Source organism: Zootoca vivipara, chromosome 15, assembly GCF_963506605.1.
Source record: "Zootoca vivipara chromosome 15, rZooViv1.1, whole genome shotgun sequence".
In the NCBI taxonomy this organism is placed as follows: domain Eukaryota; kingdom Metazoa; phylum Chordata; class Lepidosauria; order Squamata; family Lacertidae; genus Zootoca; species Zootoca vivipara.
Genome location: NC_083290.1, coordinates 22,368,496 through 22,383,760, shown reverse-complemented (window position 1 = coordinate 22,383,760; position 15,265 = coordinate 22,368,496). Strand labels below are relative to the sequence as shown.

At 47.0% G+C, this 15,265-nt stretch overlaps 1 protein-coding gene across 10 annotated transcripts in view; it reads left to right on the top strand.

The window, feature by feature from the left end:
- GRAMD1B (GRAM domain containing 1B) overlaps nt 1-15,265 on the top strand; it is a 163,685-nt gene that overhangs the window by 46,296 nt on the left and 102,124 nt on the right. The window contains exon 3 of one of the 10 annotated variants that reach the window (XM_060268294.1): nt 6,139-6,210. The exons of 7 other annotated variants lie outside the window; for them this stretch is intronic. In XM_060268294.1, the coding sequence (XP_060124277.1) occupies nt 6,139-6,166 (28 nt within the window). In that variant the 3' untranslated portion in view covers nt 6,167-6,210. Of the gene's footprint in view, nt 1-6,138; nt 9,070-15,265 lie in introns of those variants that run through there. 2 more of the 10 variants (XM_060268293.1, XM_035138807.2) reach the window with 2 other exon arrangements.

Sequence of the window (15,265 nt, the reverse complement as noted above, 5' to 3'; positions counted from 1 at the left end):
CCCTTTACCTTTACTCTGAATAAAGGTAAGTTGACTACACCCCACCAGAACTTCAGAATTTGGTATTGTTTCTATAAATGAGAACGATTCACTGAGTGTGTGGCTTTTATTCTAGGACCTCAAAGTCACCCTTCAGCTGCAATTGAGAAAACTAAAAATAAATTTAAAGCAAAACAAGTAGTTAATGGCAACAATTAACAAACAAACAAAGTCAGTTTTGAATGGCAGCTGTGCTTAGGAGTCAAGACGCCAGCTGTTCAAGCAACATCAGCTTTGCAGAGCAAACTTTGAGGTCACAGGGAGGAAGGTATTCCTTGCTTCCAGTAGCAAGCATGGTGGAGTCATAGACAGTGTCAGGTTATGAGCTTCACCACTGATAACTGCTTGAAATCCTGTTCTTCTGTGAAGATGTCTATGTATCCAGCAGCTGGTGCATGGGAGAATCTTTGTTATGTTGGTGTGTTTGCTCCTGACTGCAGGGCAGGCAAGCTTTCTTCGCTCCTGCCAAATGGCACCATGGTGTAGTTTTAAAAAGGATTAAACTGCCAACAATACCAGTTGACATTTTTGGCTTTGTAGATTATTTTACCACAGTCAAGGAGTATGGTAGGTGGTCAGCTGACAGTATTTGACTGGTTACCTGATTGGTGTGCCCTACATATGAGACCTTTAAAGTAGGCATAGGCAAACTCCAGCCCTCCAGATGTTTGGGACTACAATTCCCATCATCCCTGACCACTGGTCCTGTTAGCTAGGGATGATGGGAATTGTAGTCCCAAACATCTGGAGGGCCAGAGTTTGCCTATGCCTGCTTTAAAGGAGTAAGTAGGTTTGTCAAAACTTAGATGAGGGCAAGGCAGACATGGCCCATATCCAAAACACAAAAAGGTAATTCAATATAATATGGGGGGAGGAACACAAAATGTGAATGTATGCAGATCTGTCAAACGGTCAATAATATAATATTCAGGATTATTTGCAATGAAGTCCAGTAAGAAGGCAAAACTATTATCCATCTGGAGTGCATACCGTCCTTGATTTGCTATTCTGATGCCTGGAACTACAGCTCCCATCATGCACCGCTGATGAAAGCATCATGTAATTTCTCAGCTGCTGCAGCACCGCACAGAATCCTCCTTTCTTACCAGACATCTCCAAATGAAGGAGAGGAAGCTCCCAGCTCAAAGATGCTGTGGTTGCAAGTGTGTTCTTTTAGCCACAGAAATTCTAGGACTGCAATACACTGATTTCAGAGAACAGCACTTTTATCTAGGCATTCCTCCAGTTCCAGCAATTTATGAAACATGCCTTCCTGTCTTTTACCCATATTGGTCCCTTTTAAGGCTCTTTTTTCTTTGCCTTATCAATGATGTTTTCTTCACACAGCAGTTCATTCTGTTTCCCCGATGTTTCACTGACTGTTGATTTCTGCATTATATTTGAGCTTTCACACAATGCAAAAACAGCTCCTGGAAATCTAGTGGAAGTTTAGCACTCATTTTTGTGTTAATTGGTTCCAGAAATAATGTGATTGCAATACCACCAACCTGGAAAATCACAGGAGTAAACTTACAAAATTTGGGGTGGTACACTGGCATATGGTTCTTTCCTGCAATTTTCATGAGGGAATGTTTGGGAGGGGGGGACAGAAGCAGGCATGTGCAAAAAATGTGGGGGAGTAGCAATCTCCAGTGATGTGGGTGGTTGTGCTACACGACACCCACTGAAATTTCTGTGGTCTAAACCACTGAGCCTAGGGCTTGCTGATCAGAAGGTCAGCGGTTCAAATCCCTGCAATGGGGTGAGCTCCTGTGGTTTGGTCCCAGCTCCTGCCCACCTAGCAGTTTGAAAGCATGTCAAAGTGCAAGTAGATGAATAGGTACTGCTCCAGCGGGAAGGTAAATGGTGTTTCCGTGTGCTGCTCTGGTTCGCCAGAAGTGGCTTAGTCATGCTGGCCACATGACCCGGAAGCTGTCTGCGGACAAACGCTGGCTCCCTCGGCCTATAGAGTGAGGTGAGCACGTAACCCCAGAGTTGTCCGCGACTGGACCTAATGGTCAGGGGTACCTTTACCTTTTTACTGATGTCAGAAAGCCACAGTGCCATAATGCAACAGGTCTTGCAGCATGAGAGGAACAAACTGATCACAACTGATTGCACATTTATTCCAAATCCAATTTAAACAATTTAGTTTAATTCAACAGAATGGATGAACTTGACCCAGGCATGCCAGCTTTTCGAAGTCTGATAGTCATTTACATCTCCAGCACTGCCCTGCTGCTTCCTTACCTCTTAGTGTCTCCCCACTGTCACCTAGGGGGCAGAACTGCCCACTTTGGGAACCACTGGTCTAGGGTAAAGTGCTATGACTTGAATGCAGCGGCGAAGGAAGGCACTCGGGTGCCTGGGGAGGTGCGCCCAGGGGTGGGGTGAGCCGCCCATAGGAGCAGAGTGAGGTCAGGGCGTGCTACACTCTCTCATGCATATTCCCCTCCTCTTATATGTACCTGTCTACTCCACCATGACAACCATTGGGCATGAGAACAGCTGTGACTCAAACCTTCAGCTTTCAGGAATGTACCAAAGTATGCTAGAGATCTAAATACCAAGTTTTTGAATGAATTAATAGTTGGCATTTTAAGTGAAAGTTTGTAGCAACCCTGACTCTAGTTTAGTTCTTTCTTCGTACTTACACCATTGTTGTTGTTTAGTTGTGTCCAACTCTTCATGACCCCATGGACCAGAGCACGCCAGGCACTCCTGTCTTCCACTGCCTCCCGCAGTTTGGTCAGACTCATGTTGGTGGCTTCAAGAACACTGTCCAACCATCTCATCCTCTGTCATCCCCTTCTCCTTGTGCCCTCCATCTTTCCCAACATCAGGGTCTTTTCCAGGGAGTCTTCTCTTCTCATGAGGTGGCCAAAGTATTGGAGCCTCAGCTTCAGGATCTGTCCTTCCAGTGAGCACTCAGGGCTGATTTCCTTCAGAATGGATAGGTTTGATTTTCTTGCAGTCCATGGGACTCTCAAGAGTCTCCTCCAGCACCAGAATTCAAAAGCATCAATTCTTCGGCGATCAGCCTTCTTTATGGTCCAGCTCTCACTTCCATACATCACTACTGGGAAAACCATAGCTTTATGGGAAAACTTACACCATTAGCACACACTAATAGCTGGTAGTTACTTAGGCAAGTTAGTTGTTGGCATCCATTTGTCTCGGGAGAAATGAAGGCGTGCACCTTTGGGGGTGAGGAAGGTTGCAGTGCCTGCTGTGACTGTAGTTTTGTTGCAGTTGGGGCAGATGAAGGCATCTGGTTGTGCTGCTGTACCATGGCTTTTCTTCTCTCCGCGTACCTCCCAGCCTTTGGTCACTGCTGTGGATGCACAACCTGACTGCATTAGTCTGCAAGGGGTTCCCACATGACGGGGTTAATGTTGCCAGCCTTCATGTCACGTTTGAAGCCAGCTCCCCAGAGAGCATTTCCTTGGAGATCTTGCCATCTTCCATTCTGTGGACGTGACCAAGCCAGCTTAGGAAAGTTGATCTAGATTTAAATAAATGTGGTTTCCCTAATGTGCCTATGCAAATCTGGGCTATTTATCTAAAACTTTTCACCATTGATTTCTTTATGCTTCATTGCCACAGTGCTATGTCATCTCTCTCTGTGTTACAGAGGCTGCATCTACTTCTGGCCAACTTGCACAGAACCTCCAATAGTATTATCTCTAGCCACTGCTTAGAGTAATGCTTAGCATATATGCAGCATTCATTGACTGTACGTACCCTAAACCTATAAATCAGGCCAGTGCCTCCAAACTACAGATTTGGGAATGGGAAACTGAGGGATGGTGACCTGTCTAATGCCATCTAGATACTCCATGACTCATTGCTCAGCCTTCTTCTACCTTCTTCAGATGTTTTGCACCATAGTTCCCACCAGCCCAAGCCAGCAAGGCAAGTGGTCAGGGATGTTGGGAGTCATAGCCCAAAGCATCTGGAGGGCAGAGGGTGGGGAAGTCTCATTGCTCATACTCTTCTGTATGGAGTCTTTGCTAAAGACTGCAATATGTATATGTGTGGATTGGGTAGTGTGCATTTGGGTGTAATTCTTATTCCCAACATGGCTATTTGAATGCATGCTGTGCCTTTGCAACTGCACATAGAAAGAGACAGCGTGGTGTAGTGGTTAGAGGGTTGGGACTAGGGCCTGGGAAACCAAGGTTCAAATCCCTACTTACCAAGGAAGCTCATTGGGTGGCCTTGGGCCGCTCACTGCCTGAGCCTAGCCTACCCCACAAGGTGGTTGTTGTTGTGGAGATTCATTGAGGAGGGGGAGAGAACTATGTTTGCCATCTTGAGTGCCTTTGCAGACAAAGATGGGAAATAAATGCAATAATAAAGCAGATTGGAGGTGGTACTCCATCTAGTTAAAGGCACCTTTTGTGAGTGTAGGATTTGGGGTATCTGCCTGCTGATGTTTACACCACCAATGTACTGGTACTATAGCGAAAAGGCAGGTCACTGCCCGAAAGCGCTTACAATCTAGACAATGTGAAACACTAAGAGGGAGGTGAAGAGAGAAGCCAATTTGGTTACACATGTGCAGGTTTTGTTGTCATTGGTGAGGGGGACTAATGAGGTTTCCTGGAAGAGATGTGTTGTGAAGAGGGATTTAAGGGAGGGAGAGACAGAGATGCTAGAACCTTTACCTATGCAGTGTGTATGTGTCTGTGTGTGTGTGTGTGTGTGTGTGTGTGTGTGTGTGAGAGAGAGAGAGAGAGAGAGAGAGAGAGAGAGCACATCAACATCTTCCAGCAGTGGCTCCTTCAGTGATCAGACCCCCCTCTGCCATCTCCCCCTCTAGGCGCTGTCCATTCTTTGGGTCTGCGCTTACCCTTCTGGTCAGTCAAACTCATCCATTCCCGCAGCTGGCGGGTATCAGAGAAACCCACATTGATTTGCTGTAGTAAAGTAGGGCAGGAAGGAGAATCACAGCCCCCATGGACGGGAGAGGAGCTCTGTCCCTGCTGGGCAGGAATCCTCGAATGATGAATGAGGCTGTGTGAAGTCATCTTTGCTCGTCCAATCTCGTCAGGCCTGATGGACTGCGAAAGGCAGATCCTCCGCTGCAGATGCAGAAGCCTCTCAATACTCTGAACTGGCACACTTTCCCCTTAGAATGATGACTTGATGTTTTCAAGGCCAGGGCAAACTGGGTGAGGCGAGACTCCCAGGGAAGGACCAGTCTTTTTCCAAGTGGGCTTTTTTTCTTTTTTTTAAAGGGAGGTGGGTGGTGGTGAGGTGAGTGTATTTTATTTTATTTCCTCCCTCTGAGAGTGTGGTACTGTATGATCAAAACCTCACCTCCTTCCTCCGTGCACTGGATCCTTTTGTTAAGAGCATCTCTGAACATGCACCCACAGCCGAGTCCTTTGCACCTTTCTGGCTTTCCTGGCACTCCTCCCTTTTGTCCCCCACCCCACTCCCTTGTTACTTGCCTCTCCCCAGAACACCCCTTTCACATGCCTCCTGGTTACTCTCCTATCCCTCTCTCTTCTCCACATTTGCCTCCCCCCCTCCTCCCCGTTTTCTGAAGTTCATAGCTGAGGAATGTTTGGCCTTGATCTTCCTTCCCTTTGCAATGAAAGGGGGAAGCGGGTCATATGTCCTCTCCTCAGAGGGGACAGGGCATGTGGAGGGGAAAGGAGGGTGCCTCTGTTCTTCCGACAACAGGCCAAAACCTCTTCTTCTTACAAGGGAAGCGCTGAGAAATTTCTCAAACAGCTTCTCTGACTCCATCTGGCCATCTCTGTCTACAGCTTACCACAGGAGCTTATGTGTCCCCTGTGTGATTCCTGCATTGCAGGCAGTTGGATTAGATGACCATTTGGGTTCCCCTCCCCAGATCTACAATTCTATGATTTATGGCATTGGCGTGCCCTCCATTCCCCTCGCTGGGAGTTGCTTCAGAGATCAGGGGAGAGCCGCTTTCTTGCTCCACCAGCCCCTTCTCCATTTCTCCCCCCTCCCCCCTATAGAACTGTGTGTCGTCTCCTCTACCACGTCCTCATGTCTTATTTTCCCTTCTTTCCTCCCCTGCCCCCCCACCTCCTTCTCAATGATCTTGTTGACTGATAGGCCAAGCAGAAAATATGGAGGCGTCTGATATGGCGACAGCAAAGGTAGGATGGAAATGCTGCCGGCCTCCCTGTGCGTAAGTTGCTTCGCTTGGCAAATTCTTACTTTTTTCTTACGTTAATCTTCACTTTTTTTACGCCCTTCTCTTCCACCCCCCAGGGAAGGAAAAATATCTATGTTTGGTTCAGAGGTTGTGACATTATACAGTCGAGATCTGAGAGTCGCTCTTCTCTCCGTTTCAGAGGAATGCACTTTCTCCACCACTGCCCCCATTTCCCCTTCTCACACCCAGTTTATGCATAATGCGCTAAGGGTCCTGGATGCTTCTCTCTTGTCTCCATGTAGAGCATATCACACTGATGAGGAGGTGACCCGGGAGAAGGGAGGTCCCTTTGCTGCCTCTCCCAACCTCCCCTAATGCTCCTCCAATTGCTTCCCTGCCTCAAGAGAAGCAGGGCTTTCCCTAGGACTTCTTGGATCCTTGGCAAGCTTGGCTGTCGTCTAGCAGCAGAACACTAGAGGGTGTGCTTGAAGTAGAATTCCGAGGAAATTAATGTGCAAATTTGAAATTGCTTGGGGAAGAATTCCTAAGCATGCCTTGCCTTCCCTGAAGTTAGATGGTGTACTTACTGAAAGAGGGAGAACTGCCCCACCAACATGTTACCTGCAGGCCATGGAAGGGTACCTGTGGGAACTAGTTTGGGCAAAGTTGAGATGAAGGGAAAACAGCTACCTTGGTGGTAGTGGTGATTACAGAGAGGGGACTTAGAGGCAACTGACCCAATATTGCCCTCTCGTTTTGATGAGGCCTGTGTCTTCCATGACAGCATCATCCTCGCAGAAACTTTTCAGTCTAGATGAGGCTGGATTGTTCTGATCTGCACAATGCAGATGCATGTCTCTAATGCCAAGGTTGCTGGTTCGATCCCCATGAGGGACACCTGCATCTTCCTGCATTGCAGGGGGTTGGACTAGATGATCCTCAGGGCCCCTTCCAACTCTATGATTCTATGAACCTATGAACATAGAATCATAAGTCAAGAGTAGTTGGTGTTTATATGCAGCAGTTGCCAGCTTGCTTTACTGCCCTGTGGCACATAGAAAGCCAATTGGTGAAGGTTTTCCCGTCAGCCACCCAAATACCACAGACAGGAACATAGTTTCACTTCTATATGGTTTAAGATGCAGGACCAGTTCAATAGCTGGGAACCTGATTTAAATGCAATTCTGTATAGCAAGAATCCTAGGGAGGGAGAGAAAAGAAGAGGCGCCCACAATTCTTAGTTGCCCACTAGCTGTTGGCATGTGTATGAAAGTATCTAAACCAAGCCTTTTCCCAAGAAGCTTCAAAGCTTTCAGATTCAGTTATCCAATATACTTTGCTTCCTACCTCTCTTTGCTTTCTTCTTCCAAAAGTCATCCTCTTCATTTTTGAAGCACTGTTATACCAGATGTTTCTAAAGGTGTCCTAAGTATAGTTATCCCTTTCCTAATTTGTTTCCCCTTGACAATATTCTTAACTTTTGTACAGGTGAAACTCGGAAAATTAGAATATCGTCGAAAAGTGCATTTATTTGAGTAATGCAACTTTTTATTTTTTCTTTTTCTTTTAATTTTTACAAATGCTTTCTTTTGGAAATTCCACAGTAGTAAAACAAATAGTTACAATAATACACAAAATAAACAAAAATAAACATCGCTATTACATTTCATTAATTACATTACATTTATAATTGACCCGCCTAATGACAAATAATTAAAATTACAACAAATAAAGGCTTGACATACCTTGCTTTGCATGTCATGCATCTATCTCATATATTGGTTTCACCTTTTAAGTTGCATTACTGAAATAAATGCACTTTTTGACGATATTCTAATTTTCCGAGTTTCACCTGTACTTTCTTTGAAATGTGGCATTTGGACACTTCTGGGCTTGAGGTGCACTGGCCCTTTCTGTTCCCTCCTTGTGGCTTGTTAGAATTTGAGACAATTGTGGATATTATGGACATGCATTCTGGGAGTTGTTTCAGGCACAGAGGGTCCTTTTAAAGTAACAATCCATGAAGTCATTCTGCGGACCTCCATTTCCAAATGGACATATTGGACTGTTGTCAGGAAATTGCAGGCCGGCTTTTTTGGGGAGGGGGAGGGGCAAACTGGTAGAAAACATTATTACAGATACAGTTACCAAGCAGATAGCAGAAGAAGTCTTGGTGAAGGCTAAATCTTGCCTCACTAACCTTTTAGAACTTACATCTTCAAGAAGCTTTTGAAATGTTCCTCACGCAAAACTCCTGAGTAAGCTTCATAGTCGTGGAATAAGGGGAGAGGTTATACTGTGGATAAGTAACTGGTCAGCACTTACTTGTGAGAAATTAGTGTTCAAACAGCCTAAAAGATTTTGGTCAATTGGCTGATCACGTATTGTCATGTAACTGCAGAGTGTTTTAAAAGCACTTGCCTTTTATAATTATTATTAGAAAACAAATATACTTTAATCATCAACAGGTGTGATACCTAAATATGACAACAGATTTGTTAATAGTGTGAATAATGAAATTAATTTTAGAAAAAAAAACTTGTAATGAATTGTTGAGTTGTAGTCAAGTAACCTTTACTCAGAGTAAAGGTAAAGGGTAAAGGGACCCCTGACCATTAGGTCCAGTCGTCACCGATTCTGGGGTTGCTGCGCTCATCTCGCTTTATTGGCTGAGGGAGCGGGTGTACAGTTTCCAGGTCATGTGGCCAGCATGACAAAGCTGCTTCTGGCAAACCAGAGCAGCACACGGAAACAGCGTTTACCTTCCCGCCGGAGTGGTACCTATTTATCTACTTGCACTTTGACATGCTTTTGAACTGCTAGGTTGGCAGGAGCTGGGACCGAGCTACGGGAGCTCACCCCGTCGCAGGGATTTGAACCGCCGACCTTCTGATTGGCAGGCCCTAGGCTTTGTGGTTTAACCCACAGCGCCACTCAGAGTAGACCCACTTAAATGAAGGAGCGTCTCCTCCCCCATCGTTTTGCCCGGACACTGAGGTCCAGCGCCGAGGGAATTCTGGCGGTTCCCTCGCTACGAGAAGCCAAGTTACAGGGAACCAGGCAGAGGGCCTTCTCGGTAGTGGCACCCACCCTGTGGAATGCCCTCCCACCAGAGGTCAAAGAGAACAACAACTACCAAACCTTTAGAAGGCATCTCAAGACAGCCCTGTTTAGGGAAGCTTTTAATGTTTGATGGATTTCTGTATTTTAATATTTTGTTGGAAGCCGCCCAGCTAACTTAGGCCCATTCATTTCAATGAGCCTACTCTGAATAAAGGTATGTTGACTACACCCCATGAGAACTTCAACAGAATTTTGTGCGGGTTCTGTAAATGAGAACGATTCACTAAATGTGTCTTCCCCATGGCTTTTATTTTAGGAATGAGGTTATATTGTGGATAAGTAACTGGTTAAGAAACAGGAAACAGAGAGTAGGAATAAACAGTTCTCCTAATGGAAGGATGTAGAAAGCGGAGTCCCCAAGGATTGGTACTGGGACCTGTGCTTTTTAACTTCTACATAAATCATCTGGCATTAGTAGTGAACAGTGTGGTAGCTGATGATACCAAACTGTCCATGGTGGTTAAAACTAAAAGAATTGTGAGGCGCTTTGAAAGGATCTGTCCAAGCTTGGTGAATGGGTAGTAACAAATGTAAGCAAATGTAACGTGCATTGGAAAAACAAAACAAAAAATCATAATTCACATACTCACTCATTGGGGTGGTGGTGGTCTGAACTGGTGGTGAATGACCCTGAATGAGACAACAGGGTCATAGAACAATAGAATTGTAGAGCTGGGAGGTATCCTGAGGGTCATTTAGTTCAACTCCTTGCAATGCAGGAATCTCCACTAAAGCATCCATGGCGAGATGGCCATCCAACCTTGGCTTAAAATCCTCTAATATGAAGGAGAGTCCACCACCTTCCAAGGTAGTCTGAAATGGATAGCTTGATGGGCCTGTCAAGATAATAATGTTGCTATGCAAATCTATGTTAAGACCACATTTGGAATGCTGGAAGAGATTCAGAAAAGGGCAAGGAAAAAATGGTTTAGGATCCTGGTGCAGCAATTTCCCTATAAGGAAAGGTTACATCATTTGGGGCTTTTCCATTTAGAAAAAAGAGAGTAAGGGTGAATATGATAGTGGTGCGTAAGATTATGTATGAAGAGAGTGGAGAGAAGTTTTTCTACCAGTCTCATAGTACTAGAACCTAGAGAGACAAAGGTGGTGTTCTTCATGCAGCACAGTTAATTCATGGAACTTTCTCCCACAAGAAGTAGTGATTGCCACCAACTTAGAAGTCTTTAAAAGAGGATTAGGCAAATTCATGGAGGAGAAGACCATCAGTGGCTAATAGCCAGGATGGCTATGCTTTACCAGTTGCTGGGAGTTGCAAGTGGGAAGAATACTGTGGCATTCAGTTCTTGCTTGCGTTCTTCCTATAGGTGCTTGGGCACTCTGACAACAGGATGCTGGGCTAGTTGGGCCTTTGGTCTGAAGAAGACTTGAGAAGACCATATTATTCTGAGGACCAGCTCTAGCCTGAAACACAATTTAAATTCTGTGCATAATGATGTTGTTCAGCATTTATATAAGTGTTCAAAACATGCAACCTTATAAGGTAGGACAATATTCTGGCCATGCTGCAGATGGGTAAAGGAAGATGAGAGAACAGTTTACCTAAAGCCGCCGAGCAACTTCATGGCTAAGGTGGAATTTGCGCTTCCTAGCTAACAACTTGAGTCTCTTGTCTATACTAGGTGTCTGGTGTGTTCCACAAACACCATTGAGAATCTCCATAAATTCTGGCCCAGAATGTGAGATAGCCCCTGCGGATGTGCCATAAATAAACAGGAGAAAATATATTCCCATGACTGGGCTTTCAGTGCTGCTCTCACCTTCCTTCCCTCCCCTGCTTCCTTTATAAATATTTTGTAGCATCTCGCCCAGCATGCCTTGGGAGCAAGAGGTTGCCACTTGGATAAACTGCCTCCTCTCTTCACCTCGTTTTTCCTTACTCCATCTCTCCTGGCAATCTCCTTGACCTCCAAAGTGTTCTTGGCTGCGTGCTCAGTGCCTGACATCTCCCTTTCCTTTTTAAAAATATAAACCCTTATACATTGCTGAATGTGATTCTGCAGTACTGCTTTGTCCCAGATTTCACCAGGTTTCCAGGTCTCCTGACCCATTTTACAGCCAAAGGGGCTCAGCATCCCAGGGAGGTGTGCAGGTCAGAAAGCAGCTCAGAGCAAGAAGTTTGGGTTTAAAATTAAAAGAACTTCCGAGGTCACTGCCACACAACCGATTTGCAGCTTGATGTACTATCTGAGAAAACACTGCCTGTCCCTTACCAATCAGGATTTGGTTCAGAATCAATTCCACTTTAGTGAAGCAATTGATTGCAGATAATTTCTCAATCAGAGAACAACCTCAGTGATTATTAATATTGATGGTGATTATAATAAATATAGTGCAGCATCAATGTGCATGGTGCTTTCAAGAGCCAAATAAGTGCTTGCCCCAATGAGGTTACATTCAAAATATTTGATCCTGCATTAGCCAATAACATGTGAGCCATCAAGTGTGTGTGTGTGTAAACCTATGCATAAGCTCCAGTTTGATTCGTTGTTAATTTTCATTAAGGAGCTGTAATTCATGAAATCTTGCTACTTTCAAATTTTAAACGGTGAAAGTCCATCCAAGCACACCAATACCTGTGCCTTTAAGGCGGCACAATACTCTTTTGCATCAGAATCCTGCTCCACAGCAAATCAGAGCAGGGCCTTCAGTGGGACAGCCCATTTTGTGGAACAGCACCTCTTGTTTTCCGGCTGGATGAAGATTGAGTATTATTTGTATTGCTTTTAAATCTATCTTTAGTTTTTGTATTGCTTTTAATCATGGCTTGCATGATTGTCATTCATAATGAAACTGATATAAAAGGTGATTCAAATGATGATGAAGGTGGTGGGGGTGTTGATGATGATGATATTCTAAAGATAACAAGGAATGGCCACTTGGCCCAGGACCAACTGGCCAAGCTGCTCCATTATTATCAGTGAACTCTGGCTCAGGGCAGATTTGGGTTTAGCCAGAAGGTAGATAATGGGTTTCATCTTGTGATATCAGTTAGTGGCCTCGCATAAAATGCAGTGAAATTGTTAGTGCGTGCTTTGAATTTGTTAAATATTGAGCTGAGTTTGTTAAATGTTGGGCTGCTCTAGCTCTTCAGTTGTAGCAATGGGTGAGGTGGGTCTTGGCTATTTCCATGCTGGTTTTTGTTTTTTGAGAGTCCAGAGCATGCGTTCTTTTAAGCCACTTTATCTTCCACATGTTTTCATTACCAATCCTAGGGGAGGGCTGGGCGAACGTCAGACTGGTGGGGATCTACTAGATCCACCAACTATCACCAGGTGCAAGAAGCACATTTAGAGCTAACAAATTACGATCCCAGGGATTTGTTCTGAGTATCAAAACTGAACTGAGTTCACTGTCCTTCTACACAAAAGTAGACTCCTGTTCCCACTCACCACCACCACTTCTCTTCATTTCAACAGTATAATTTGAGGAGGAGCATATTAATAATAAATAAATAAATAAATAAATAAATAAATTTAAAAAAATTTATACTCCGCCCTCCCCAGTCAAAACCGGGCTCAGGGCGGCTCAATATTGTTGTTGCCATTGTTAAGCAATGGTGAACCAGAAAGCTTTGCCAGCAGACTTCTTCAAATCTAACCCAGAGATTAATTTATTTACTGCATTTATATCCACCGTTTTCCTAAAAGGAGCTGAAGGTGGTGTCCATGGTTCTCTCATTTAATCCCCACAACAATCCTGTGAGGTAGGTTAGGCTGAGAGACTGGTCCATTGTTGCCTAGTTAATTTCAGGGGGGATTTGAACCCTGGTCTCCCAGGCACTAAGCTGACACACTAACCACTGCACCACGCTGGCTCTCCAACAGTAGATTTTGCTCTGCTTTCTCCCTGTCTCTGGGGACAGCAGGGACAACCTTGGCCCTTGCAGCTAATCTTCCTGGCTTTTCAGGTGGTCTAAAAGGTAACGGTAAAGGGACCCCTGACCGTTAGGTCTAGTCACGGACGACTCTGGGGTTGCTGCGCTCATTTCACTTTATTGGCCGAGGGAGCCGGTATACAGCTTCCGGGTCAGGTGGCCAGCATGACTAAGCTGCTTTTGGCGAACCAGAGCAGTGCACGGAAATGCCGTTTACCTTCCCGCCAGAGTGGTACCTATTTATCTGCTTGCACTTTGACGTGCTTTTGAACTGCTAGGTTGGCAGGAGCAGGAACCGAGCAATGGGAGCTCACCCTGTTGCGGGGATTTGAACTGCCAACCTTCTGATAGGCAAGGCCACAGCGCCCCTCCTCTTTGATTGATTGTGTGTGTTGGGGGGCGGGGGTGGGGCGGGAAGAGCCATGAACCAAAGCTTTCAGATAACAGTGTCTTGGGTCAGAATCTACTAGAGCCAAGTTAGAGCATCTGTGCACTGAATTGCCTGCTGTGGTTTCCACTGCACTACTCCAGAGTTAGGTGATGTTATAAAGCTAGCATTTATAATATATATTTTTTAAAAGGAGGGTGGGATAATAACCCCCCCCATACACACACCATATTTCTTTTGTTTAAACCGGTATTTCCCAAACTTGGGTCTCCAGCTGTTTTTTTGGACTACAGTTCCCATCATCCCTGACCACTGGTCCTGCTAGCTAGGGATGATGGGAGCTGTAGTCCAACGACAGCTGGAGACCCAAGTTTGGGAAACTCCTGTTTCAAACCTGCCTTTCCTCAGCTTTATGAACCCCTAAACTCAGCCCAGGGGCCTGTTTTCAATGTCTGAGTTTTGCCTGGAGCACTTGAAGTGTGAAAAGGGCAAGAGCGTCTCTACCCGGTGCAGAGTGCCTTCCTTCCCCATGGCACGGCACCTAGGAGGCTGATCCCGACCCGATTTACTCGGGAGCTTCATAAGCTGAAGCATGGCTAGAATGGAAGCCTCGGAGACTTAAGAGAAGCTCGATTTCTTGACAGCCATACTCCCCGCCCTGAGTGCAGCCGGATTTGTTCCCTAGTAAGGATGCTCAGAACTCGCACCCCGCTCCTGGGCATGCCTGCTTATGGACGCCAGCCCTGCCGGGACCGCGGGATTTCTCGGGAAGGAAACAAGGTCCAGCCTAAGCGAGGCGCTCTGGGGAGTCCCCGGGCTAAGGCTGGCCCCGCGCGCCCTCCCCTCCCCTCGGCTGCTTCCATCCGCGGAACCGCGAGGCGGGCATCCTCCTCTCTCCGCAGGCTGGCCCAGCTTGGCCGGCTTTCTCTTTCGCTGGCGGCGGGCGCCTTTAAAGGGCGGGCGCAGCCACTCGGGCCGGGCAAGTGGGCAGGCGAGGCGCGCTGCGCCGGGGTCGCATCTATTCGAGGACCCGGCAGAAGGAGGAGGAAGGGGATAGATTAGCTGGAGGAGGACGACCAGCAGCACAGCAGCAGGAAGCAGCAGCAGCAAGGGCTGGATCCGGACCCCCGGCGGGGCTTGGTGCGCTGCGCCGCCCCTGGGTGCCGCCCCAGCATCTGGGAGCTCGCCGTGGGCGCCTGGGCCGTTGGCGGCGGCGCGGGGAGGCCATGGTATGATCTCCGCCTCGCTGGCGTGCCCGGGCTGCCCGCGCTCCGCAAAGCCGGCTCCCGGCAGCAGCAGCAGCGAGAGCGGCGGCGGCGGAGTAGCGAGAGCGGCGGCAGCAGTAGCAGCAGCCTGGGGCGGCGGGGCGGCGCTGCCCTCCTCCTGCCGCCCGCCCGCCTTCCATGCCGGGACGGTGCGCTTCCCCGGCAGCCTGCGCCTGCCCGGCCTCTTCCACTATGTCTTGGGAGCCGCTCCGGCGTCGTCAGTGGGCAGCCAAGGACACGACGGGCACCGGCTGATCGTGACTGTACTAATGAAAGGCTTCAAGCTTGCCTGGTAAAGAAAGAAAGGAAGAAAAGGAAGCGGGTGGGCCGGGCGGTGGGCGGCGCCGGGTCTGGGGGTCGGGGATCGGGCTCCTCGCCTGGCCTTCCAGGCCGCCACCGTCGTCATCCACCCC